The following is a 27,046-nucleotide window of genomic DNA, read 5'->3' as shown; positions in this document are numbered from 1 at the left end:
AAATGCAAGTAGAAAAATAGGACCACTACGGTTGGAAGGTAACAGCACTCCGTGCACCTTTGGTGTCTAGTCATGCTGGCCACATGACCACAGAGATGTCCTCGGACAAGCGCTGGCTCTTTGGCTTTGAAACGGAGATGAGCACCGGCCCCTAGAGTTGGAAGGCATTGTAAAGTGGTATTGATTCTATCCCTCTGTTAATGCAGTATAGCACTGTATTGGCTTTTTTGGCAGCTGCAGCACACTGCTGGCTCATATTTAAGTGATTGTCCACTAGGACTCCTAGATCCCTCTCAGTTACTGCTGTTGAGAAAGGTACCACCTATACTGTACCTGTGCATTTGGTTTTTCTTGGCTAATTGTAGAACCTTACTTTTTTCACCATTGAATTTCATTTTGTTAGATACTGCCCAAAGTTCAAGTCTGTCAAGATTGTTCTATATTTTAAGCCTATCTTCTGGAGTGCTGGCTATCACTATCAGATTAGTGTCATCTGCAAATTTGATGAGTTCCCCATCTATCCCCTCATCCCAATCATTGATAAAGATGTTGAAGAACACTGGGGCCAGAACACAGCCCTGGGACATTCCATTGAGGAACTGCATCTTTGAAATTGAAGTTCATTAAAAAGTTATGGCAAACTTCTAACTAAAAATTATGCAGGTGTCTCAATGTAATCATGTTAAGACTGTATTAAGACTCAACTACCTATATGGGCAATACCGAAACACGCAATAGAAAATATAAGTGTTGGGTTTAAACATGATGTGACTACATATAAGGAAATTTTAAGTTTGGAAAGGAATGTATGGCATTTAAAGCCGTATAATATTTTAAGAGAAGAAAAGTACAAACTTGGTTTCAGTATGGGCAACTACAGGCCAGGTGGAAAGAAGACCAGAAAATTGGTTTTTTAATGATTGATGAAAATCTGGTAAAGCAAATTAGAGATCAAGGTCAAGCACATATTAAAAGGATATATCTTGCATTGATAGAAATTGACTCAGAGACAGAACTTGTTAAAGATTGTATGATAAAGTGGGCTCAGAATTTTCAAGAAGTTTTTACAATGGATACTTGGGAAAAGATTTGGGTGAGAAATGTAAAATTTACGCAAGCTCAAAATTTAAGAGAGAACTTTTATAAAATGTTTTATAGGTGGCACTTAGATCCTAAAAAATTAGCGAGTATGTATCCGAACTGCCAGCCTAAATGTTGGAGCTGTGGTGGTGAAGATGCAACGTATTTTCATATATGGTGAACCTGTAAAAAGGTTAAAGCTTTTTGGATTAAAGTCTGGTGGAATATGCAAAAGATATTTAAGAAAAGGATAAAGTTTTGTCCGCAATTGTTTTTACTGGGCATTATTACTGATACTACTGTTGTGGACACTAAGTTGATGTTGAATTTAATTACGGCAGCAAGACTTTTAGTTGGGCAATACTGGAAGAAGGAAGAACTGCCGACTATAGAAGAATGGACTTTAAAAGTTTCCAACCTGGCAGAAATGGCAAAGATTTCAGCGTACTTGAAAGACCATTCGCAACAGAGATATATTGTGGAGTGGAAAAAATGGATTGATTACATCCAGAATAAATATGGGACTAAAAAGTTTCATTTAGCATTTGAATAAGTATTGATGTGATATTCATATTGCTTGTAGTTATTTTATAAGAGTTAAAGGGCGATAGATTTAATAGTTTATTGTTGTTTGCATAAGGTAGATTATGATTGTTTGTATTTTTATACCCTGTATTTAGCTCTGGGAAGTCGGGGAGGGGGGAGGGGGAAGGGAGGGAGGTGTTGGGGAGGGTTGGGGAGATGGGAGGGGGTTGGGAGGGGTTTTGTTTTGTTAAAAATGTATTGTAAAACTTTTCAATAAAAAAAAGACTCAACTATTCACATTAATCTATCTCAGGCTAACTGAAGATCAGTTAAATAGTCATCGCATAATTATTTCAGACTTTGTTTTCTTTAAGAAACTGCAAGCACAGAGGATTCAAAATAATCAGCAAGAACAGAGTTATCTGATCATACAGTCCTTACATACAGTACAACAGAATACTCAACCTTGGAAGGATCACTCAGCAGAAATGAGTCTGCAAATTAGTTTGACATTATAGGAAGATCACTTGACTCAAGACAAACCTTGCATTCTATTTTATACCAACTGAAAAATGAAATTCTTTAAAATCAAAACTTTACACTTAGCATTAACACCTCTATTTTAAAAACAGATTTAAGATTTCACCTTTCAGTTATTTTTTACCAATCAATAAAAGTATAACGTTATAACCCTATTTATTAGCTTCTGTTTAAATTGCTTTCTGTATACAGTCAATACATATAAAACACTATTTTGGCTCTGGAATTGTAATCTAAGAAACTCAGCATAAAACCGCAGTCCTACTGACAAATAGATTGGAAAAAATATTACTCAAAATTTTAAACATAGAAAAAAGCAAAAGCCTAAATTGTTATCTGCCTGACAGATTGCAGTTCATACATGTATACAAGAACTTTCAGACAGCTGTTTCCAAAAATATTTGGCAGTAAATTCTCCAGATTTGTTCTGCTAGTACCAAACATGAATAATACCAAAGATAGCATCTATTTTCCAATGATCCAGCTGCTAGGAGAATCACAACAATTTTCAGATTCTACTCAAGCTTCTTCAAAAATGTCACAAGGCAACCTCAGACATGAGACCACTTCTCAGTGTCAACCCCCCCCTTAGAACACACAACGCTAAATGAAATAATATTGTAAATGTGATCCCTTTGTATTGCAAGATTTCAAATAACACTTTCTCAGCCTTATTCAGAACACAGGTGCTGTGAAGAAAGTAGGAGGAAGGAGTGTTAGATATATTTCACCACTATGAATTATTTATAAATTTCATAAAGTTGGGATAAAATGAAACAAATGAAATGAAATAAATACTCCTCCAACCATTTCAGAGCATAGGGCTGGATTCAAACACGCGCGTTCATGAATGAAAAGATTTCCTTTGGAACAGCTTTTCAGGAAACACAGGAAGGACAAATCAGTCTAAACTGCCTCTGCAAATGTCATTGGTTGGTTTTTCTTATAAACAGAAATTATGTGATGCCTGTGTCCAACACTTATAAGGAATATGCCAAAGATTTTCATCCCATTGTACAATATGGGTTGAGAGTATGAAACATAAAACAATGAAGGCTTAAAGGCCAGAGTGAATTTACATGGGATGAGGGCCACAAGTAGTCTAGTGTGGTTCCAACAAAATCCTATCCTATTGGATACGCTATTTCTGCTTATCTGCTTTTCTCATATAACATCATTGTAACCACTGCAGGACAAATCAGCCAGCTGAAAACTGTCTATATATTTTACAAACTAAACACAGACTTACAGTGAAATGTTAATAGAAGAGTACAGTTTACAGGCACACTGCAACAGGCTTGTCAATTTAAACTGCCGACAGTGACATAAATATTTTACTTTTTTTTCCCCCAAATGCATTTTAAACCCAAGTGCACTTAAAAGAAGGGTTATTTTATGTATAAAATATTCACACACAGCACTCTAACATGCACATTTTAAAAATGAAACATGATACTAGCCTTTTTTTAATAATACACCATTCAGTGCTAGCCACCCAAGGGGCCTTCCAGGAATGAAATGCAGAAACTTGGGCTTGTAGATAGCTCCTTTGTGTGACAATACCGAACAGGAAAAGTTTGGTTGCATGTGGATGAGCAGCCAAATTTTACATATTTAGGATTCATACATTTCAGTTTTCCAATAAAAGCCTGGAGCCTTCAAATTATTTTCTTTTTTTCAAGTTCACCATCTGAGTTGTCTTTGGACCATCACATAAGCAAGCTGTTTCTTGTATTCTTTATGGACTGCACTGACACTATATTTTAGCTTTCCTGATCTAATAAATTATAACTCTTCCAACTTGAATTGAGGTGAACAATTAAAATAAAATGAAAAGTTTAAGATGTTTTACTTTTCAAGTATATATTTATTACTTTCAGTACTATTTTTAAATTCTTCATTGCAGAATGAAGAATTTAATTTTGCTTAAGTTTTTTCTTTAGCATAACCTACATTTATTTTTCTAGAAGAGATATTTTTAAATATGTGCAGTTTTATATATTTGTTAATTGTCTGAATTCATTGGTAAAACTATCACAATTTCTTAAGATGAGAAAAATACAGATATAAGATTAAATATGTATTTGTGTTTGAAGAGCATATGGAGACAAATCTCTAATCTTTATTCTCTCCATAAGTGAATATTCCATTTCATGTTGATAGATACAGATACATAATTATAAAATAGCAATTTCAACGGATAATATATTGACTCTTTCATAAAACAGCGGACAGTTTCCGCTCAAATGTATGCATTTTAAAAGTAAGATTTTGAGTAAGATTTTGTTGTGCTAGTTTCCAGAAGCAGAAAGAAGTAATTAAAGAAAAAGTGATAATCCTTTAGTGTTTGTTACAAAGCATTTGATTTACATACACTTAATACTTAGCACGCTATTTAAAAGTGAAGAAGTTTTAAATTTTAATAAATATTTGATAGTCTGTTTTAATTCAAAACTGTAATAATAATTAACTGCACATGAAAAAAATATCCTTCTTATGTTCCAAATGTAACGTAAACCTATCCTTAACAGTGAGATTATTTTTAAAAGAATGCAATGGGAGAATAAGAAAAGGGGAAAAAACATCTGTGCCTATACAGTTAGCTCTGAATTACAAAGTAGCCTTCCAGGACTAAGGATTCCCTTTTTATTAACATGTGGTGAAAAGTAAAATCCTTCACTAAAATGCGTTTCCTGCTACAGATTCAGACAAACCAAATAGGGTACAAGGAATTCTGTCTGAAATACTGTAAAATACAAAATAATTTATGAAATGCTCTGGGAACATCATTTCAGCATGATACATTTAATTCATAATCGAATACACTGGAAATATCCCTTTAGGGTTTAAAGACCTGTCAACCTCCGGCTCAAATCGTAGCAGATAATGTAAAAATAAGTGTTCTTAATCCCTTTCATGAAAACAAAATATCTGATTGTTGCAGATATTTTAGAACAAGTTGGCACTGGGTAAGAACAAGTTAGGTACAAAAATAACAAATAGTTTGTTCAGCTAGCTATGATTAATAATACTATTCTAGTTGCATCTATAGAATCATCAATCACTATTCTAGATGGTTTAAATTATGGTAATCAGTGAAACAGTATTGATATTAATGCAATGAACTTCAAAAGCGTCTATAAATTTTAAAGCCTTAGTTTACTGTTAAGTAAAGGCCTGGGACATACATATACTAAAAGAGTGAAATAAAGGAGAGAAAAAACACTGAAAATTTTCTTTAGAACATACTGAGTATTAGCCTACATATGAACTTAAAACCATATTTATTTAGATTTAATTTATAGTGTCATTAATTAGTTTTCTCCACTTAGCTTCTTCCCCACTTCAGTTCTTTGATATTACTTGAAGCTGCCCGTACTATACAGGAACCAGTAATATCAGTAAGCTACATTGGCAAAAATGGACTTTAATAAGAAAACTTATTCTTTTCAAATGCTTTCTTAAAATGTACAAAACTGATCAAATTTAAGATCTTGATTTTCAAAATGTTTACACCTCTCAACTATGAAAAATGTTTGAAAATCATAAGTACAAATTTGAACGAATATGAAAAAAGGTTGTTATTTCTCATAAAACTAATGCAAACATACAGCACAGCCAAGGGCAGTACAAGATAACTTAATACTAACCAAACAGGAACTGATAACAAAGAAAAAGTCTAGACTGTATTTAAAAAATGTGCTTAAAGAATACAACATGCTTCAGTACGAAAGCAAATTTAATTCAATAGCTATTAATGTTTTCAAAGTCAAAATGTACACTCTCTCTTGAACTAAAATAAATCTTTTAACTGTTGAATTTAAATTATCTGGCAAAGCCATCAATTCCAAAGTGTGTGTGTGTGTGTAATATTTAGAGCCTGGCTTCATAAAGATGCTTTGCACATATGTCTTAATGCGTCACATAAACTACTATGTTGGTGGAGAAGGAGGATTTAATTTCTATAAAGCTTCTGCAAAGTTCTCCGTGAAAAAGGTAGAGTTTGTATCTACTATTTGTTAGGATGGGACTATTTCAATACATTTCAAATTCTTCCTAAATCTACAGTTAAGGGTTCAAACAATGTATATAAGTCAGAGCAATTATTAAACAAAGGTACTACTTCCATATAAATAGATATGCATATTATTACTGATAATTATTATCAACACATTTGCCTTACTAAGCATTAGGCTACTGATGCAAAATTGCTATATTTATAGTAATATAAAACCTTGACCATACTTTTTAATGTTTTTAATAATTCAGTTCTAGGATGTTCTAAAATATTGTACGTTTCAAAAATTATTTCCTGTCAACACCCTCATTACAGGCTTATTCAGTTCAAGGATTGTTGGATTTTTGCAAGTTTTATACAAAACTTTTCTAGCCTATGAACAGTTAATGACAGCTTGTCAGGAATCACAGGTGTACAGCATCAGTTCAAAAGCGTATCACCAATGACTGCTCAAAATATGCAATTTTGTTGTTGCTGCTGCTATACTAGAAATGATCAAAGCACTGTTTTGATGTCTATAAAATTATTCAGAAAACCAGGAAAGACTAACAATTTGTTCTATATTTTTATTTTTTACTTTCTAGGAAATTTTATGGTAAAACATTAATTCTTAATCAAATTAAAATGTTACTGTTCACTAAATGACCTAAGAAAATAAGCATTCTTCAGACCAACACCCACCCGATGAAGAGTAGAACGTGGAAAACTTGCCATTTATTCTGGACTGATGTATTTCAAAACTATTTTACCTATTTATCTAAAAATGAAATGAGTGAGATACTGATTTCTATCTAGTAATACAGAACCTACATCAATAGCTTCAAATTACTGTTTCAGTTATTTGTAACATTGCAGGAACTTAAATAATTCAGCAAGTTGCTGAAAATAAGATATAACAATTTAAACTTACACATTTCCACGAAGTTTATAATACTATTCTATAACAACTGAGCAGCTATATAAAGTCATTTTTTTTAAAAAAAAAAACAGTATAGACTAGCTCCTGTGAACATTTTAGAGTTAAAAAAAGTCTGGTAACGGTCCATACTATTTGGTTCTTCACATTATAAGCCTATATATTTCAAGCCACTTGAAGATCTTAAATCTACTAGGACTACAGCTCTAAGAGATTAATTGAAGTAAAAGATCATTACTCACATTTTACTCATTCCTTCTCTTGGCCTAAAAGCAATGTATCTTCTCCATGAACTAAACATTACTGAACCTTTCCATACTCAGATATGCTCTTGGATTTTTGAAAGCTCTTTTTAAAGAAGAAAAGCGTTCTTTAAAAAAAATCAATTACTCTTATGTAATGAGTATGAATTTAAATCTTTGTCATTTAGCAAATAGTAACATTAATAAGAATATTAACAAACATTTCCAAACTTTTATTCTTTTATTCTTGCTGAAATAAATTTAGTAGTTTTCTTCTTTTACTCACCTCCTCCAAGCAAAGTCTATATTTTGGTATGTACGTTATATGTGCATAGATTAAATGGCGTTCCAAGTTATCAAAGATTAGAGAACCCAACAACATGTTCTCAATAGCAAACTTTTCCCAGGGATAAATCTGCTCTGAAATTCCCTACAAACAAAAACTTTGTTATCAAACAATACAGCTAACTTTTTACATGGAATAAAATGATAGGGTTAACTTTCCAAACTGATAAGGTAATAATGTTCAAATTAGAGAAGATAAAAATAGTAAATAAAGTCATACCTACAACTAGCCTGAAATCAACAAAAATGACTTTTAAAAAATGAAATTCAAGCTGACACATCAGGGCAGAGGTCACCTTAAATTTAAATTATCAATAAATGCTTCTTGCATTTATTCAAAGTGTCATTATTATTAATTGAATTGCATCTTTCAACAATTATCTTCCATTGCAGACAGTAAGTTCTTTCCAATTTCCTTTTAGAATGAAGCTGTGAAAGGAATACTAAAAGATAATTAAAGAGATGGCTGAAAATATTTAAGTGAGTGGAAATTTCCTACAAGTTTGAATACACTTGTACATATCATTTTATTTGAGAGATTTAGGGATAAACAGGATAAACATCTGAAATCAGGTGGCCTGCCCTCTCTGGCATGCAATAACCTCCAAATAGGGAGGGGAAAAGTGCTGAAAAATTGAAAGACTATACAGGTTTAAAAGAATGTAGACCAGTGGTCTGCATAAAATAAGGAAAATCCATAAGGAAAAAGAGGTAAAAATTGTGCTCACTAACAGCCATATGTTTATTTTATAGAATCCCATTTTAAGACTGCCCAACTCCTTCGGCAACTTACAAATAATGTTACTTTTCAAGCTAATTTAAAGAAGCTTTAAAAGCATTTTTTATATTATCAAAACTTAAAATATATAAACTAAGAAAATTATAGCACAACACAAATACCATCAACTAGCAAACCATGCTTTCACATTTTGATACATTAAGCATATATATATTTTTCAAACTGAGTATCCTATTCCCAGTTCCCTTTTGGAAGAACTGAAAGGATAACTGAAAAATTGGTTGAGCTAATCATGAGTTTTTTCCCTCAGGAACAAAGAATCCATAACTGGAAATTAGAAGAATGTATTATTTCTAAAACACTATAGCATTGCATGTGTTAGCCTTACATTTTGTACTAAATCAATTTCTTCTGCTAAAAAATGGTTCAAAGGCATTTTCTTTGTAAAAGAATGTATGATAATCTCTCAAATATAAATATCCCCCGTTCAATGCCGAAAATATAGTCAATCACATAGTAGTCTAATTTTCCTAGAAACTATCAGGCATATAGGACATGTTAATTTCATGTTTCTTTCCTAAATACCATATACGTATTTAACCACAGCCACTGACAGAATGAGTAGATGGCTAAGTAATCACATAAAGTATTCAGAAGGTGGTCCTCAATGGAACTACATCTACGTGGAGGGAAGCATGCAGTGGCGTGCCTCTAGGTTTGGTCTCTTCAACATCTTCATAAATGATCTACATGAGACTGAAGGGGAACTCATCAAATTTGCAGAATGCCAAACTGAAGGGAATAGCCAACACTTTAGAAGACAGGCTCAAGATTCAGAATGAGCTCAACAGACTTGAATATTGGGGCCTATCCAACAAGATATACTTCAGTGGTGAGAAAAGTAAGGTTCTGAACAATGCACAGGTACAGAATAGGTGGCACCTGGCTCAATAGTAGTAATTATGAGAGGGCTCTGTATATCCTGGTGGACTAAGCACTTAAGTATGAGCCAGTAGTGTGCTGCAGCTGCCAATCCAGTCCTGGGCTGTATCAACAGAGGGATAGCGCCAAGACAACAAGAACTGATGATAGCACTACTTTACACCATGCTTGGTGAGACCACATAGCATACTTCGTAAAATGATCAGTTGCCAAGCAGTAGATCTACTAACAATTCTCCTCCCAATTAATCTAAACTAGTCAATCTAAACTAATCAAGGAGAGAACCAACCTAGAACTAAGGAGAAATTTCCTGACAGAATAATTTGTCGGAAATGGTATAGGGTTTTCTGCTTGAGCATGAGGCTGGAATAGAAGGCCTCCAAGGTCCCTTTCAACTCCGTTATTCTGTTCTTTTGTTAATTAGGAATTGGTTACCCAAACAAGGCAAACAGCTAAAAGCCCAATACAATAAGGGAAAAGTAAGAGTGCTTTTCCTACACTACCACTACAATGTAGGTTCAAAGCTGAGCTCACACCCATCCTTCATCAGATTAACTTCTAAGTCTTTCTCTGCTTGTCTGACTGATTTTCCAAGAACCTAAATGACAATTTGGGAAAAGAGTCTTATCATTGCCTACAAGTTTAGCCCATAAGCCTAGATTATTGTATGGACATAATAAAGGTCACTTATTATTACTGAGCACCCTAATGCAGGCTGCTTAACTATAATGAAACATGAAGATTTAGAAACTAATGCATCTCAAATTTCATCCTTCAAACTCTGTTCATTCAAACTGTACAATTAACAATCAATATGTCAGTCCTATCTGCATTCAGCTGCTTCAGGCTTTAATTTTCTCCACATAAAAGGAGAACTCCACATAAAAGGAAATCAAGAACTGTAACTGACATCAAGCACCTGCATATAAATGCTGTGTAAATGCATAGGTATTTATCACATTCTTTATGATTGTGTAAACCTAATATTTCTTGCTTTACTGCACAAGCATACAAGATGCATGCAAGTATGCATCATATTTGGAGCCAAGAGCTAACTTTTTTTACAGCATCATAATTTCAGTCTTTGTTACAGGTTATAGAAGCATGATAAGTATGAACCATCTAGTCCAGGGGACTTCAGACTTAGCCCTTTTATGACTTGTGGACTTCAACTCCCAGAATTCCTCAGCCAGGCACTGAGGAATTCTGGGAGTTGAAGTCAACAAGTCATAAAAGGGCCACGTTTGAAGACCCCTGATCTAGTCAATATGGAAAGAACTGTGACAAGGCAAGAGAAAAATGCCTAAACCAATAAGACAATATTAAGTCACATGCAATTTTACAAATATAATGAGACCTCACTGGTTAAATTTATGCACAATGTGCTCAAAACTAAAACATGACACCAAGTATCAGATGAAATTGTTTCTCTTTTTCATACAATTAGAAGACGAAATCAAACATAATTCTCCTGTTGTTTCAAACTACAATCTTGCACAAAATCTTCTTCCGTTAATTATACTGACAGAAAATACTAAACAGACTATAAACTGACCTCAATGCTATATCATTTAACCTAGAAGAAGTTAGTCATTTTCAAATAAAGATAAAATGGACAGTGTCTCTGGTCAGACAAGATACACACTGATTACGTGGTGATATTTTATGCAAACACATACAGTATATAAAATGCAAAACAATAATATCCATATGGTAAACTGCAAGAATTGCAATTTAGTTTCATCCTTCAAAATAAGGATGCCTTATTTCTTCCTCACAATCTGAACGACATAATGATATGAAAATATATAATCTACATTAACTGGAGTTGTTGTAAGTTTTATTAATTCCATATGGAAAAAAGAAAAGAAAAGAAAAAGAAAAATCAGCTTCAATCCCTGAGATTTTCTGGCTTTCTTATTACACATTTCATCCAGAAAAATGGTTTTTATAACGGTTTTTCCTTTTATATTCATGACACGACAGGTCTAACACTGAAGCCTTGCTTTCAGAGTCAAGTAAACATATATTAGAAATTAATAACAGTTCTTCTGCATGCCTAAAGCAACATTCTTCTGTGAAACACTTCATAAATCACACATCAAACCTATTTTTATATACTTATGAAAAATGACTATGATTTATCTATAGGAGAAGGGAGAAACTATGATGAAACAAATAAAATTTGAAACCGGAAACTCATTTCCTAAACTCTTATTGAGTTAAGACTTTGTAAATCTTTAATTTTTTAAAAAAAGATACTTCATAATATATAGGCATACATTCAAGGGATCTCTTTATCCAGGCTTCCATAGCAACTTTGGGAGCTGCTCTCAGCTGCCTTTAGAGATTTGAACATGAATAGCCACTCCACTTTGCATTTTTCTCAACAAAGCATCTTTCTTTTAAGGATTATTATAGACATTTTATTCTGCTTTTTTATCAAAACATCTTGTCTAAAGGATTTCCAAAACTGCACTATGAACTTGACACCAAGCAAGAAACAAAAGTGGATATTTTTCCCCTCATATTTTACCTCTTGACTATTGGACATAAGTGTGGGGGGGGGGGAAACAATATTGCTAACTGCAAAGCTGGTATTGTGCCTGGCCCTTATTGAGCCAAGGCAGGGAGTAAGGAATCATATGATTCCCAGAAACTCCTGGATCACATGATTCCTAACCTCACTGCAGCCCGGGTAAGGAAATCTGCAGGACCTCTGCCACTACATTTGGTAAAGTCTCCCCACAGCGACATTTTTCACGGAACAGCGTATCTAAAGTTTTCAATGGTTTTCTACCACTACCACAGAATGTTATAAAGAACAGATGTAGTAAATTTAGGATTGTAACCTAAAGCTTATAAACACTATGAAGCCAAGCACAATAAGTTCTCAAGGACTTTTTTCATAATTATCAGAGCAGAACAGTGTTATTTTTTTCTACAGGATGATGTGAACTTGAAAAGTAATCATAACTGATATATTATAATCTATTAATAAAAAAGTGTAGCAAAAATAACTGTGAAAGATCACAATATTCAGATTTTAAAAATACACACACCGCAAAGTAAAACGAAGTACAAGATGATTTAGAGATAGTTTCAATATACCAAGCTTTTCTCTGTCATTTTTTGAGGAAGTTCTTCAACTTCTCTTTTTACCGGCATTGTTGGATACATAATGAGACTGAAAGACTATTCCCCAACTTCCAAATAAAAATTGGGTAGCACCCACTTACAAACACCTATTTATTTATTTATTTAGATAATTTATTTGGCTACCCATCTCACAGAAACAACTGTAGATGTTGCACCAAGATATAAAAAAATTAAAAACAACAGCCCATTGACATCCAAGGTAAATTATATGTTGTAGTCCTAAAATCCCAGCTAAAACAGAGCTTGCCTAACTTGGCCCAAATAAAGAAACACCCAGCCTTCAGAGTGTTATGAAAGGCTAACAGAGTCAGGGCTAGGTTAGTCATTGGTCTTCTCTATTTTTACTATTAAGGTCTATGATGTTTGAATGTAACTTCATACAAATAATTATAATTTATATTATGATACAAAAGTTAGTTTACAATTAAATGATATAGACTTTCAGTGTATTCTATTTGGCTTTCTCAATTATTCAGTACTGTGTTCCTCAGTCTGTTCTAAAACCAACCTTGCTTTTTCCATGTATGACAGTAATCTGCACTAGATGATCTTAAGCCTTATTTTGCTAGTATGTGAAATCAAAGTACTGTGCAATAGTTTGCACTTTCTGTTAAGCCTCCTTTCTTTGGCATTAACATATAAACATCTCTTTCAATCCACTCTTTGCCAGATATGCTGGGATAGCTTAGTTAGAACCTTTATTGATTTTTTTTTCTGCTGCTTCCCTTTACTCCATAGATACTCCATCAGTTCCTGTAGCCTTCAAACTTAGCAAAAACCATTATGCTCTACTTTTAAGTTCTAGCACTAAGAATGCTTGTAAGGAAATATTCTGGAAAATAAGGTATCTTGGATGTTGCTATTTCCACCATGCAACATTTCAGTATACTTCTTCCATCTTTTGTTTTGAATCAGTTACAATGCCACATTAAAAGAGTGTCCTCAAAGTCTTATTGATAATATTTGTTCATTGACTGCATTAAACCCAATATTACTATTTTCCTCTTGATTATGGGAGCAACACTATCTATCATTTATCTCCTAAATGATGAATTTCTAACTGAAAGTGACTAATTCCTATACAGTTCAATGTGCTGATACTGAAGACACTAATATGTAGTTTGATTTATTTCATCTTTCACTCTGCTGAGCTTTCCCATGCTCATGCTTCTTACATTCTATGTTCCTGCTGTGATTCTATCTTTGCGGCTTGGATTTTCTTTTCCAGCATGGCAATATTAGCAGCTATATGTCGAACGTCTTTAATCTAATCATGTCATAAATACCATTAATACTGTAGATAGATCTTCAACTCTTCCTCAGTAGAATGTTGAATGCTATCCAGCTTAAAGGATCCCATCATCTGACACTACATCATTGATCACTTTATCTCGTCTACCCACCTGGCTTTTGTTATTTTCTTCCACACAGTATAAAATGATGCCTTTATCCTTGTCATTCAAATGGTCATCTGCTTCTAGTTTAGTTATATATCACTGCTGCCAGATATAGACACCTGCTTTAGGTGGGCAGCTGAGATCCTGGCTTTCTTCATTTTTTTTCCAAAAGTACCCCCATTTCATGTATGTATCTTTTAAACATATTTCATGTATTTTATGTATGTATCTTTTAAACATATTCTTTTCTCTTGTGAAAATCCCACTCAATAACCAAGTTGAGTTTCTTCTGAAAATTTAGCACTTCAGGCGTTACCTGTACTGTAGAGCTAATTTCAGATGCAAAACCTCCAGTAACAGGGGCTTCATGGGTGATGAGCAATCGTCCAGTCTTTGCCACTGACTAAAAACAGAGGGGGGAAAAAGAAAGACTTTTAAGAAGTATTCATAAAGGCACTTTCTGTAACTAAAAAGTGGCATAATATTTGCCTCTTAAAGGCACACATAAGTTATTTTGAAGTCCTGGCAATCCAAGTTGATGACAGCAACTATAGACAGTATCTGGGATGGGAGCAAATTATTTAGCAAGCCATGGTGTAAGTTATACCCACTTTATTGAGATAAATAACATATTATTTAATAACTATTTCAACTTTTCAGAAGAAATGTGTTCAACATTTTTTGAGCTCTGTTATACTGTTAATATTTTGAAAATACTATTAAACAAGTTTCTGATACCAAATAAAAGATAAGAAGAATTAGAATATTAATCTACATGAAATACCTTTAGACTATGAAAACCCATGCTTACATTAATACTAATTATATAAAGAACTTGATCAGCACAATTTGCCCAAAGCTAATAACATTTATTTTCACATAATCAAATATTATTTTTAAAGTGCTCTAAAGCTTTTAAAACTAAAGCCAAAATGTTCTATATTATTTATTTATTTTTAAAAAAGCATTTTTCCATGGCAACTGACAATAAACTAAACCTACATAAAACATTGAAACAGTATGAATACAAAGTGTAAGACAATAAAACAATAAAAATAGCAGCTAAAACGAATATTTCTAGACAACAGCATGTTAAAAATCAACACAATGATTTAAATACTCACAGGGGGGGGAAAGCTTTTGTCAAGTAAAGAGAATTTCAGAGGCAGGCAGATGCTGTAGGAAAAGTCCATTCTCTGATAGCTGCCTGCCTCATCTCAGCACAGGCAGACACCCAGAGAAGGTGAAGATTATGTTAGATTCCAGATAAGAACATACTGTCTAATTATTATAGTAGTCCTAAGCAGTGAAGGACTTTATAGATTAGTACAACCACCCTAACAAAATCCAGAAATGAAGTGAAAGCCAATGGAGAATATACTAGAGTAATATATTTACAACACCCATTTCTAGTTAAGTAATTCATAAGAAGCAGAATCTAAAGTTGGCCATGTTTGAACAATAAATTTCAAGTTGTTAAAAAAAAGCAGCAACCCCTCTCCGCCCCCAAAAAACATGTGTTTTACCTGGCTGCAACACTTTTTTATAATGGAACAGATGGGCCCACATAGCTCTCTCCAGGTATGATTTCCTTATCAGATGTTCAACAACATATATATGATTCTACTGCTTAAGATTAAGCTAAGCAAATTAATTCCAGTTACTCGTTATTGCATTAAGCAATTTTGTGTGTGCAAGAACTAAAGAGGCACATTATATCTTTCAAATATTCTGAAATAGTTATACTTACAACCTTTTCTTCAAATTCATTTGAACATATTAAATTCCTCCCTAACCCATACATATGGCTAGAAATGGCATATCTGGAAGACCAAGCAAGGATCTCATTTCAACTGACTACAAAATAATAAAGTGTATATATTGCAAGGGGAAAGACTCCCTCAAGTCAAATTCAACTCCTGTTGAGTGCATACACAACACATTAATCTTATCCTCAAGTTGGAGCACTGACAGGTTCAAACCTCTGACTGGCAATAAACTGGCTGGACCAGAAGATAAAAGAATTAGACTTATGTTTTATGTTTTATTTGGTAACCTAGCCAGCCAAGCAACTGGTAAATTTTCCTCCTGATGGAAGGAATGCAGGAAAGTTAGGAGCTATATACCTTCTGGAAAGTTGGGAAATTTAAATTTATTATTTCACAAAGTAAGATTCAGTATGTGGCAACTATAGATTTTGGTTTTAACTAATTTTGCCTTACTCAATATGTCTTGATAGACTTAACAGATTTACACATATAATTATTACAGTGCTGTAACTACCCAATGTATGGGCAGTTTATGAATGATAAAAACATTCCTGTCCTCTAGAAGAAAAATGCCTTTCCAAGTCATTCAAAAACAGCATGTAAAATGTGGGGAGGGGGAACCTAATCTAGACTTCTTCATAAGATTCAAAAGTTCCTCAGTCATACCTTTTTTCCCCCTCATCACAGACTGGCATTTATATTGTTCTAAATACTGATACAGGTCTCTCAAATTATGCTTATAAAAAAACAAGTCTACATCTGTAACTTGTGAAACAGTATAATTAAGAATTAATGGGCAACCAGAACAGAGGTGCAAATTAATTTCATTAATACTATTTCTTAATATCAAACCACCCACCCATCCAACAGAATTAGGAATACCATCACCCATAGTACATCAGTGATTAGAATTCTAAGTCGTAATGTACACAGAAAGATATTATAAGCAAAAATGTGCACTCATAGCTCATGAATTGGGATGTAATCTAATCCTTTGAAGTTCTACAAATACTTAGCCCAAAGAAATATGAAAGACAAATACAAGAATGCAGCCATTCTCTCTGCCTGCCAGTTCATTTTAACACTATCTAGGAAGAAGTAGGTAGAAGGAATTGTTAGCTATAATTCTGCAATAATATCATGGCTATTTTCTGAGTGATGCTTCATATTCTCGAGCAATCGTTAAGGAAGGCTAACTATGGAGTCATACTTTCTTCATATCCTACTTATTACTGAATAGAGCTAACTATCTGTATGCTATTCTGAAAAAAAAATCCAATGCTGTATAAAATTAGCTTGGAAGAAGCAGGGGATTTGCTTTTAAATAACTAAGGCTCAAGAATTAAGGAGCAGATTAAGAATAAAAGGTGCTGAGCCACGAAGGGATTTAAAGACCATAACCACCACCTTGAACTGCAAATGGAAGCCAATCGGGAGCCTGTGAGGCTCACAGATTAACAGTGTAACATGGGCCATTCTAGGGGCCCCAATGACTGCTTGTGCTTGCCTTACACTGCACTAGCTGAAGCTTCTGAATGCATTTCAGGAGTAGCCCCATGTAGAGCACACTGCAGTAATCCAGACAGGAGATGATTAGGGTTTCAGTGACTAAACGCAAGAGTCCTCATCCAGGAAAGGCTGCAGCCGATATACAAACCAGAGTTGTGCAAAAGCTCTCCTAGCCGTGACCGCCAGCTTCAAGCAGGAATCACAAGTACAGGAGAACCCCTAAGTTGCAAACTCAGTCTGAAGAGGTTAGTGCTGTCCAGAATTTAAAAAGGTTCAAGACCTGCATCTTGAAGCTCCATGCCTCCAAAGCCACTCAGCCTCAGTCGTAGCCTGTCTATGGTTATGGTTAATAATTAGGGTCAGGCTTTATCTACCTTAAATTATAGGTGTCAGTTTTATTTCATCCTTACACAGCCTAAATTATTTCATGGTAGTAATGAATGTATACATTTATAAAATTGTTAGTGTTATTTGTTATATTTTACAACAAAATGATTTTCAGTACTGTACTTTGATAACCTAAAGTTTATTATGAGCAGTTTACTAGAAAAGAAGTTTACATGAAAAATAAAATAATTCTTACTGGTATTATTCCAATATCCAAGGCCTATTCTCTTAACACACTCTTCTTAAATCTAGAAATATTCCTATTCTGGGTTTTTTTTTCCTTGTAAGGCTTTGGGGGCTTCATTTTACCCTCTTCTTTCTCCCATCATGCTACCATTCCTCGTTTAGATGCTTCTGCTATAGGACAAAAAAGGATGGGAACTACTATTCCCTTTATATTTTAGGTACAATCTTTCTCCTCACAATTTCCATTCTCCTTTACACTATTCTTAATTATAGTAATTCCCATCTCTCCCTTGTCAAATTCCTTTCTGTAAATGTAAAATTTTTACTGTGGTTAAACACTTTTCTTTTTAATTGCTCTTTTCTCCTTTTACTTTTTTTTTTACAGTCTTTATTGATACTGGATAGTTATTTTGTTTTTCTTCCTCCAGAGAAATTCAATTTTCTTGAAAATGACTCTCACGTTCTGGTGTCTTCCGTCCAGCTAATTTTCCTTTTCATTTTCCAACTTAATCCTCTCCTCCCGTTTTTGTTGTTGTTGTTGTTGTTGTTGTTGTTTTGGCAACATCTGTGAGAATCAAGCTCTCACTTAATTTTTTATTATTATTTTAACCTAACCGCTGCAAATCTAACTTAAATACTATGCATTTTGTCTATCAACATAATGAACTACGTATAGTTCATCTGATTTATGTAGCCCGCTTTATTTCACAACGCATAATGACCCCCCAAGACATGTTATTCAAGTATATACAGGACTAGAAAGATATGGGTAATAACTTAATTTCTTGGTATGATAGAAAACTTATCTTTAAAAAAAAAAGAACTGCATCATTTAATACAATGATATGGGACTGCCAATATCCTGGCAACTGATAGGAAGAAGCAAAGAAATCAGTTTTGTGACTCTTTTGACATCTAGTCCAGATTTTTCAAGCCCAGAAAAATGGTAGCCCTATGAGGGTGGTAATGATGATAGCGGTGGTGATGAATTTGTGATCTGCAGTTGCAAAGCAGTTGCAAAGCAACTGTATTGGGCAAATGTAGGACATATTTTCAGATCGTAATCACTGAAACTTTGAATCTGATCGATGTCTTGCCTGAACGGACTGTTTCAAAATCTCAAATGTCAACAAGGTATCTGAGATTGAACAAATCCCTCAACAATGCAGGCTGATGAAAAAATTATTTCCTGATAGCTCAGAGGCTAAAACCCCACTGTATTATGAGAAACAAGCAAGCTATATGTATACCACTCCAACCCATTTCAGGTTTCTTTGAGCACATGAAGATTTGTATTGACATTTGCTCCCTCTTTAGAAAGCTATTGCTAGACCCAACTGTTCTGGACAATTTTTCTCCAGTCTCTAGTATTTCCTTTATAAGGGGAAATTGTTGAGAAGGTGGTTATGCATCCTTGCCCTTGACCTCTCAGCAGCTTTCGATACCATCAACCACATTTGGGATGTGGGCAGCACAGAATTCTGCTGGTTTTCTTCCTTCCTTCGGTGTCAGTTCCAATTAGTATTGATCTAGTAGAAGGTCCTGCTTTGGTCCTGCTTTGCAGGATGCCACAAAGTTTGGTACTTTCTCCTCTCATTTAACATTTACATGGGTGAGGTTATCTGATGGCAAAGGGTGAATTATCGTCAGTATGCCAATGGTACTCCGCTTTACAGTATATCTCCACCCTGGGCCAATAAGTGATGCTACGGAGGTCCTGCTCTTTGGAGATGGTGATTGGTTGGATGAAGAACTGGATTCAGCTCAAACCAAGCAAGACTAAGTGGCTTTTAGTATTAGATCCTCCTGGATTTTGGGACTTTCCATCTCTTTTTCTGGATGGTATACTACTCCAACATGACCTGTGTAAGATCTGGGGGTCTTTCTGGACTCACTGCTCCTGTTTGAAGAATAGTAGCAGCTGTGGTCAGGATAACCCTTGCGCACCTACTATTGTATGTGTCCATTCCTAGACCAAGAGGCTCTGCTGAGTGTCATTCATGTTTTATCCCCGTCATATGGATTTACTGCTATGCATTCTACATGAGTATGTCCTTGAAGACTATTTAGAAGCTACAATTGATTCAAAATGCAGCCAGTTATATGTGGACAGTTATATGTGCGCTATTCATCTGCGCACATTATACCTTTGCTCCAGAAGCTGCACTGGCTACTGGTTTGTTTCCGAGTTCAATTTAGTAATGGTAATGAGCTTTAAAGTCCCACATAGCATGAAACCAGGTTACTTGAGGGACTGCCTTTATCCAATTACAACTACCCATCCCATCAAGTCTGACAGGAAGGGCAGGTTTGGTTACCATCAACCAAGGAGTATTGTTTGGTGGACACAGGAAGAGAGCCGATTCTGCCATACCACCTGCTTTGTGGAACATGATTCCCTGGAGATGAGATTGGCCTTGAGTATGCTGGTTTATTGTAAGGCTCTGAAGACATGGTTTTACCAACAGGCATTGGGATTCCGGAGTGTAGTGGAGTCGGTACAGTGGTTGTACTGATTGTTTTGAAGAATGGGCTTATAATAATAATAAAGTTGGAAGGGACCTTGGAGGTCATCTAGTCCAACCCCCTGCTCAGGCAGAAAACCCTATACCATTTCAGGCAAATGGCTGTCCAGTCTCTTCTTAAAAACTTCCAGTATTGGAGCATTCACAGCTTCTGGAGACAGGTTGTTCCACTGGTTAATTGTTCTAACTGTCAGGAAGTTTCTCCTCAGTTCTAGGTTGCTTCTCTCCTTGATTAGTTTCCATCCATTGCTTCTTGTCCTGCTTTCAGGTGCTTTGGAGAATAGCTTGACTCCCTCTTCTTTCTGGCAGCCCCTGAGATATTGGAACACTGCTATCATGTCCTCCCCTTGTCCTTCTCTTCGTTAAACTAGACATACCCAATTCCAGCAGCCGTTCCTTATACGTTTTAGCCTCCAGTCCCCTAATCATCCTTGTTGCTCTTCTCTGTACTCTTTTCTAGAGCCTCAATATCTTTTTTGCATCGTGGTGACTAAAACTGGATGCAGTATTCCAGGTATGGCCTTACCAAGGCATTGTAAAGTGGTATTAGTACTTCACGCGATCTTGATTTTATCTTAGCTGTTTTATAGATTTCATTGTTATTATATGCTTTTATAGTTTTCCACATTTTTAAATTTTAAATCTTTTTGTTGCTTTTATTTTTGTTTCAGTTTTTTGTAAACTGTCCAGAAACCTATATGTGAGATGGGCGGCTATATAAATTTAGATAATATATAAACTGATGCACACCTGTTTAAGAACAGTTCCTTTACTTTGAGAATAAAAAAAGGTATCGACATGGCATCAATTATAAATGAAAAGGAACAGTAAATTTGTAGATAATCCTATATTTCTCTATATAATTAATTTACATCTTATTTTTTAGTCTGAGTACTAGAGATTTCCAAAGGAAAGAAAAATAAAGAGTAGATTTTGTATTGCTAAACGAGAGGATGCAATTAAGCAATTAATCTTGCTTTACCCATTGATTTTTGGGATAATTAATCAAAAAAAGTGTTAAGAGAGTGTACAAAAAATATGTAGAAGACTGCCAAATTACTTTCAGCTATACAAATTCTTCTCCCTTTCTATAGTTTTACATATGTCTAGATTTAGGGAAAAACCTCAATGCTTTCCACACAAAAAATTAATATGAAAAATATTGGGTAAATAATTATCTTACCTTCTCATATATGTTGTTACAATATTTATTTATATTGTATGTATGTTTAGCAAATATTACACTTTAAAATCATTAACATTCTCTCAAAAATTAATTAACTCTGTAAAATAAAACAAATAACAAAAACACAAAATACTATGACATTTAGAATTCAAAAATATTAGACCAGAATAAATTTGCAAATGTATTACATTTGTATTTATTTTGCAGAACGGTATCCACGTCCTGAACTACAATTAAATTAATATCTCAACATTTCATTCTGCAATAGATTTTTCAATTCCCACAAATCAGCATAGACTCGGCAAAGCTTAAAGTGCGTTTAGCTTACTTATGTCCATGAATTCTCTTACAAAAAAGTATAACTCATGCCAATGGAATCACAAGCTGAAATGGAGAACAGGGGAAAAAAAGTTGGTTTCACCACCATCATTTACAAAGAAAAAAAGTGTCAAATGTAAATGTCATCCCAAGTCAAAAATAAAAAAAAGCACAGAATCTCTTCCTACCCTTAAATCATTCATTTTTAAAGGCTTTTAGGAAGATTCCATCATCTAGTGCAGGGGTAGGCAACCTTGGCTCTTTTATGACTCGTGGATTTCAACTCCCCGAATTCCTGAGCAATTCTGGGAGTTGAAGTCCACGAATCATAAGAGAGCCAAGGTTGCCTACCCCGATCTAGTGTTTCTGGAATACAGCGAACATAGGCACATGACTAAATTGTGGCAGGCAGCTGCCAATTTTTCTTCACCATAATTCAACATTTGACCAACTGATACATGTATCTCTATCAAATTAAAAAATGACTTGCGTAGAAAAATCTGGAAGGAAATGACAACTTGAGATGGATGCAGACATGCTTTTATGGAACTAAATTATAGAATTACCCAGTGTTTTTCCTTTTCTTTCTTTGGAAAAACCTAGAATTAAGAATGTAATTATAACTACAAAACAGGCTAAGAATTTCAACTAATATGCTGTGCGTAATCTTGAGCTATGGGTTTGGAAGCCTTCTGATGACAGGGATGCTCCACCTTTGACTCCAGACAATGTGACACTTCCCCGTGCAGAAGTGGTTTACAACTTGAAAAATCTTCTGGGCTCACAGGACCAACTTGAAAATTGGGGCTTGGGAAACCTTTGCCTATCTTCCTCTTGTGCTCCAATTAAAGCCTTTCCTAGATGAGGTTTGCTTATAGCCAAAAAACGATTTCATCAGCTCTTGCTAGGAATACACAACTACAAAGCTCTTAAAAGAACCTTACCTAGTCTAAAAAGCTATGATTCCATCAAGTGATGGGAACTTCCACATCATCTTAGGGAAGATAAGGGACAAGCCCTCTCAACCACTTCCTTCCTTTTGGGGGACTACTGTTCTCCCCGATATGAGCTTTGTTCCCATTCTAAACCAAAATATGAAACCTGGCCTTTTGATTAGTGCATTCTGTGAGCTCAGCCAGTCTTGTTTGTGAGCCATGGCTATAGATTAGCATTATATACAGGTAATCCTCAGTTACAACAGCATCTGGGACACAGATTGTTGTCACTATACATTGCAGTTGCAAAGCAAAGTATCACATGACCGCATAAGTGTGGGCTGGTTGCCAAGTATTACAAATTTTAGTCATGCCACTGCAGGGATACTGCAATGGCCAGCATTTTGAGAACCAGTTAAATCCCTTTGTTCAGTGTCATCCTAACTTCAAACAGTTGCTGAACAAATACTTGTAACTGAAGGACTACCTCTTGAGTTTGGAGTTAGATTCCATATTTAATTTATTTAAACACAATTAAAGAAATCATGGTTAGCACTACAATTGGGTCCATCCATCCCCTTATTTATCTCTATTGAAAAAAAAGCACATTTCTAAATCAACAGTCCTGACTTATTTCATTGAACAAAGACATTTCTTATTACAAAGAATTTCTAACAACCTTTCTTAGATAGTAAGTTATGGGGAAGCAATCGGTCACAGTACAGAACAGAAGAATAAATAAGTTTAAATTCACTGAAATAAAATGTAATAGATAAAATGTATCCTTATTTTGTGATGTAATTTTGTTCAAATTAATATTCAGTACACATGGGATAACTATCAGTTTGAGAAGTGCACTCATGATCGACAGGTGGCCTATTCACCATTACCTTGAGATTTAATAATATATTACTAACATCAAATTATTGCAAAAACAGTTCAAATTATAAAACAGATTAAATACTCAAATTATTTTGGAAAAAAATAAAACCAGATTTTAGAAAACAATACTCAGTAAAACATATGTAAAACTCAAATTTAATTGATGTAACAGAGACCTCTAGTGGTCTATACTATTTATAATTTTTAAAAAACCCAAACTGTAATGAGTAGTATGCAAATTAATTGGCATTCATAAGACTTACTTTTATTTTTTCCTAAAATAATTAAGAGGTTAACATTTATCCTACTAATGCTGCCCTTAATCATTTGCATTCCATTCCATGCTGGCTCAGGAATTCTGGGAGTTGAAGTCCATGAGTCATAAAAGAGCCAAGGTTGCCTTCCCCTGGTTTAGATATATTTAATTCTTCTTATATATAGAAATGCAGTTGTAAAATAGTACCTTGCCTTCCCAAGACAAAATTTATATATGGTGTCAATGGGGCTTGTCGTGTGATCAGTATTAACATTTATTTTCTTTTGGAAAAGATGAGGAAAAGCTGTTGACTATTGCTACTTGTTATTTTTGGATACTGGCATTATTTACTCCTGTCAGAACTATAAAAAACAGCTATTAGATGTTATAATACTTGCACCGAATGATAGCATTTTCATGAAAAAAAAAGATACTTCCAATTCACAACCAAATTCCAAGCTATCGTTACCAAAAGTCTTGTGGCTATTTACAGGGAGAAATCAGGTTCTGGAGGCAGGGAGAAATACTGAATATCATCCATGGGGAAAGTGTCACACGTACTTAAATAAAGGGGTTCACTGGATACTTCCCCACAAGGAAGGCAAGGCAAGAGAAATTAGGGAGTGGTATGATACAAGGAAATGACAGATGAAAGGATAAGAGGGAAAAGAAAGAAAAAGGAAACAATTAGCACAGAAGAATAAAAATTGTGAGGAAAAATAAGCTATCGTTCTTCAAAAAAAATGGTGACGTAATTTATTTCATCCTTTCATTCCCCCATTCCCAAAGGCCCAGACTACATTCTTTCATTATTTGGGACAGGAATAAATCCAACATCCCTAATAGATAACTGCTCAGCAGGCCAGAAGCTACACTTGCAGCTCTTGGAGGGGAAGGGGAAGTAGTTGGCTCAAAATTGCTAAGCACATTGATTTGTGCTTTAGATTGTAAGCCGCCCTGAGTCTTCGGAGAAGGGCGGGATATAAATGGGATTAAAAAAAAATCCCTCTTCAAAACCCACATTTTATATTTAGCGTATTTTCCAGCGTATAAGACGACCCGGCGTATAAGACAACCCCCTACTTTTAAGAAGTTTTTCAAGGTTTTTTGTCTTATACGCCAGAAAATACTTACATGCCCTGCCCTCCCCGTCCGTCGCAGAGGAGGCGAAGGCCCGACTGGCCCCACCGGCCCTCCCGCTGCTCCCGCGCTTCTGCCGGCCCCCGAGGTGCAGCGTTTCCCAGGCGGCAGGCAGCGCCGGAGGGCAGCCGCCACCCTGCCACGGCCAGCGCCCCTCCTGCTTCCCCCCCAGGCCTTGAACTTCTCCCATTCGGCACAGGGCGGGGCAGCTCCGCCCGCAGCCTCTTTTTCATGTGCCGCTTCCCTCTCACCATCAGCCGAGGCGCGCTCGGCCCGGGCTCCCGGTCCCTCTTCCCAGCCAGCTTCCTGCCCTGCCCCTCATGGAACTGGACTGGGCGTGCAGCCTCTCGGTGTGGCTGCTTTTCCTGGGCAGCCTGGCGGTGCGGCTCCTGCGCTCGGACCTGTGCTGAGCCGGTGGCTGCTGCTGCGCGTGGGGTTGCTGGCCGTCCTGCAGGCGCTGGGCCGTCCTGCCGCTGCCCCTCAGCGCCGCACTCACGGTGGCTGCCTGCTGGCTCGTCTCGGCCAGCACCGCCCGGCGGAAGCGCATCCCCGCGGGGCGGAGAGCGGTGCTGGTGACAGGTGAGTCTGGCAGACGCGAGGCCCTCCCCTCGGGCAGCCAGTTTTTCAAGGTTTTTTGTCTTATAAGCCAGAAAATACTTACATGCCCTGCCCTCCCTGTCCGTCGCCTCCTCTGCGACGGACAAGAGCCGACGGGCAGCGCCGCCTTCGCGTGGGGAGAGCCGCCCGACGCTCCCGCCCAGCCGTGTCCCGGAGCCGCGCCGGTTGCACGGGGCGGCCCAGCTTTGCAAGAACAAGGACGCTCGACTGATTTGTTTTTTTTCCGGCGTATAAGATGACCCGGCGTATAAGACGACCCCCCAACTTTTGAGAAGATTTTCATGAGTTAAAAAGTCGTCTTATACGCCGGAAAATACGGTAATCTCAGACAGAGAAACCTAAAATATCAGTTCAGTGCTGCCCCAGTAGTTTGTGACATTCCTTTTTTAAATATATATATATATATATTTTTCCTAAGCATTTGGTTTCCTTGGACCATAGATTTCCATAGACAAACAACAGAGATTTGTTCAAAATATTTTGTATCCATCTTATATGTCACTACGGTATAATAATCAGATCATTATAAATGAGTTTGATTAAATGGACAAACAGGATATGTGCACTTACCTTGCACACAGTTTCTGCATCCCAAGGCAAAATCGTCTTCAAATCAATTATTTCACAGGACACTCCTAATTTTTCTTGTGCCATAACTGCTACCTCCTTTATAATATGAACCTAAATATTAGGAGAAAACATGCAATAAACTTTAAATCTCACGAATTTCAACAAGATCTAAATTTCACTAACATTCTGGTTCTAATCCTATCTATTTTGGTCTTATTTAATTTTCATCATTTTCATTAGAAGAATATTCTAGAATATTACATACACACATAATGGAGGCCTGAATGAAACATCTGTTGAAGTGATTGCTTCAGATACCAATACTACCGAGATGAACATGCCAATAAAGTGATAATGGTAAAGTATTAGGAAGTAATAGTAGTAACTAGTAAGAAGTATTTGGGGTTTCTTTCCTCAAATCCTAACAAATCTTACTCACCTGAGTACCCCAAGCCACCAAAGTCACATCACTTCCATCCTGAAGCACTTCTGCTTGAGACAAAGGGATGGAGTAAGGCTCCACAGGTACTTGTTCCACTGAATAAAAGGAAAGCAATTAAGTTTATAATTTGAGTATCTAGAACAGAGATAGGGAACTACAACTTCTAGCAGCCCCAACCAGCATGGATAAAGTTGAAGGATGCTGACAAAACCTGCTGGCAAAACATGTTCCCCATCCCTGCTGCAAGATGTCTAAATTGAGAGCCATAACTGTAATAGAACTGACAAGGAAAGTTCCATTCTGAAGAAGCGGCAAGGTATGAAGATAAAAATTACGGTAATTCACTTGTGTCATTGTGCAATTTATTATCAGTTGAAGCTATGACTGCAGAAAATAAAAAGCCCAGATATATAATTTAGG

At 35.7% G+C, this 27,046-nt stretch overlaps 1 protein-coding gene across 2 annotated transcripts in view; it reads right to left on the bottom strand.

Annotated features, from left to right (window-relative positions):
- BCKDHB (branched chain keto acid dehydrogenase E1 subunit beta) overlaps positions 1-27,046 on the bottom strand; it is a 593,817-nt gene that overhangs the window by 555,227 nt on the left and 11,544 nt on the right. For both annotated transcript variants that reach the window (XR_014494206.1, XM_083377561.1), the window contains exons 7-9: positions 26,624-26,721; positions 26,185-26,295; positions 14,220-14,306 (exon numbers count right to left, since the gene is read on the bottom strand). Coding sequence is in view for 1 of the 2 variants with exons in the window: in XM_083377561.1 (XP_083233687.1) it covers positions 14,220-14,306; positions 26,185-26,295; positions 26,624-26,721 (296 nt within the window). In the remaining variant the exon portion in view is untranslated. The remainder of the gene's footprint in view (positions 1-14,219; positions 14,307-26,184; positions 26,296-26,623; positions 26,722-27,046) is intronic.

The sequence above is a fragment of the Vipera ursinii genome (assembly GCF_947247035.1).
Source record: "Vipera ursinii genome assembly, chromosome: 1".
Lineage (NCBI taxonomy): Eukaryota > Metazoa > Chordata > Lepidosauria > Squamata > Viperidae > Vipera > Vipera ursinii.
The sequence above is the reverse complement of the archived record's forward strand: the minus strand, read 5'-3'. Positions and strand labels throughout refer to the sequence as shown.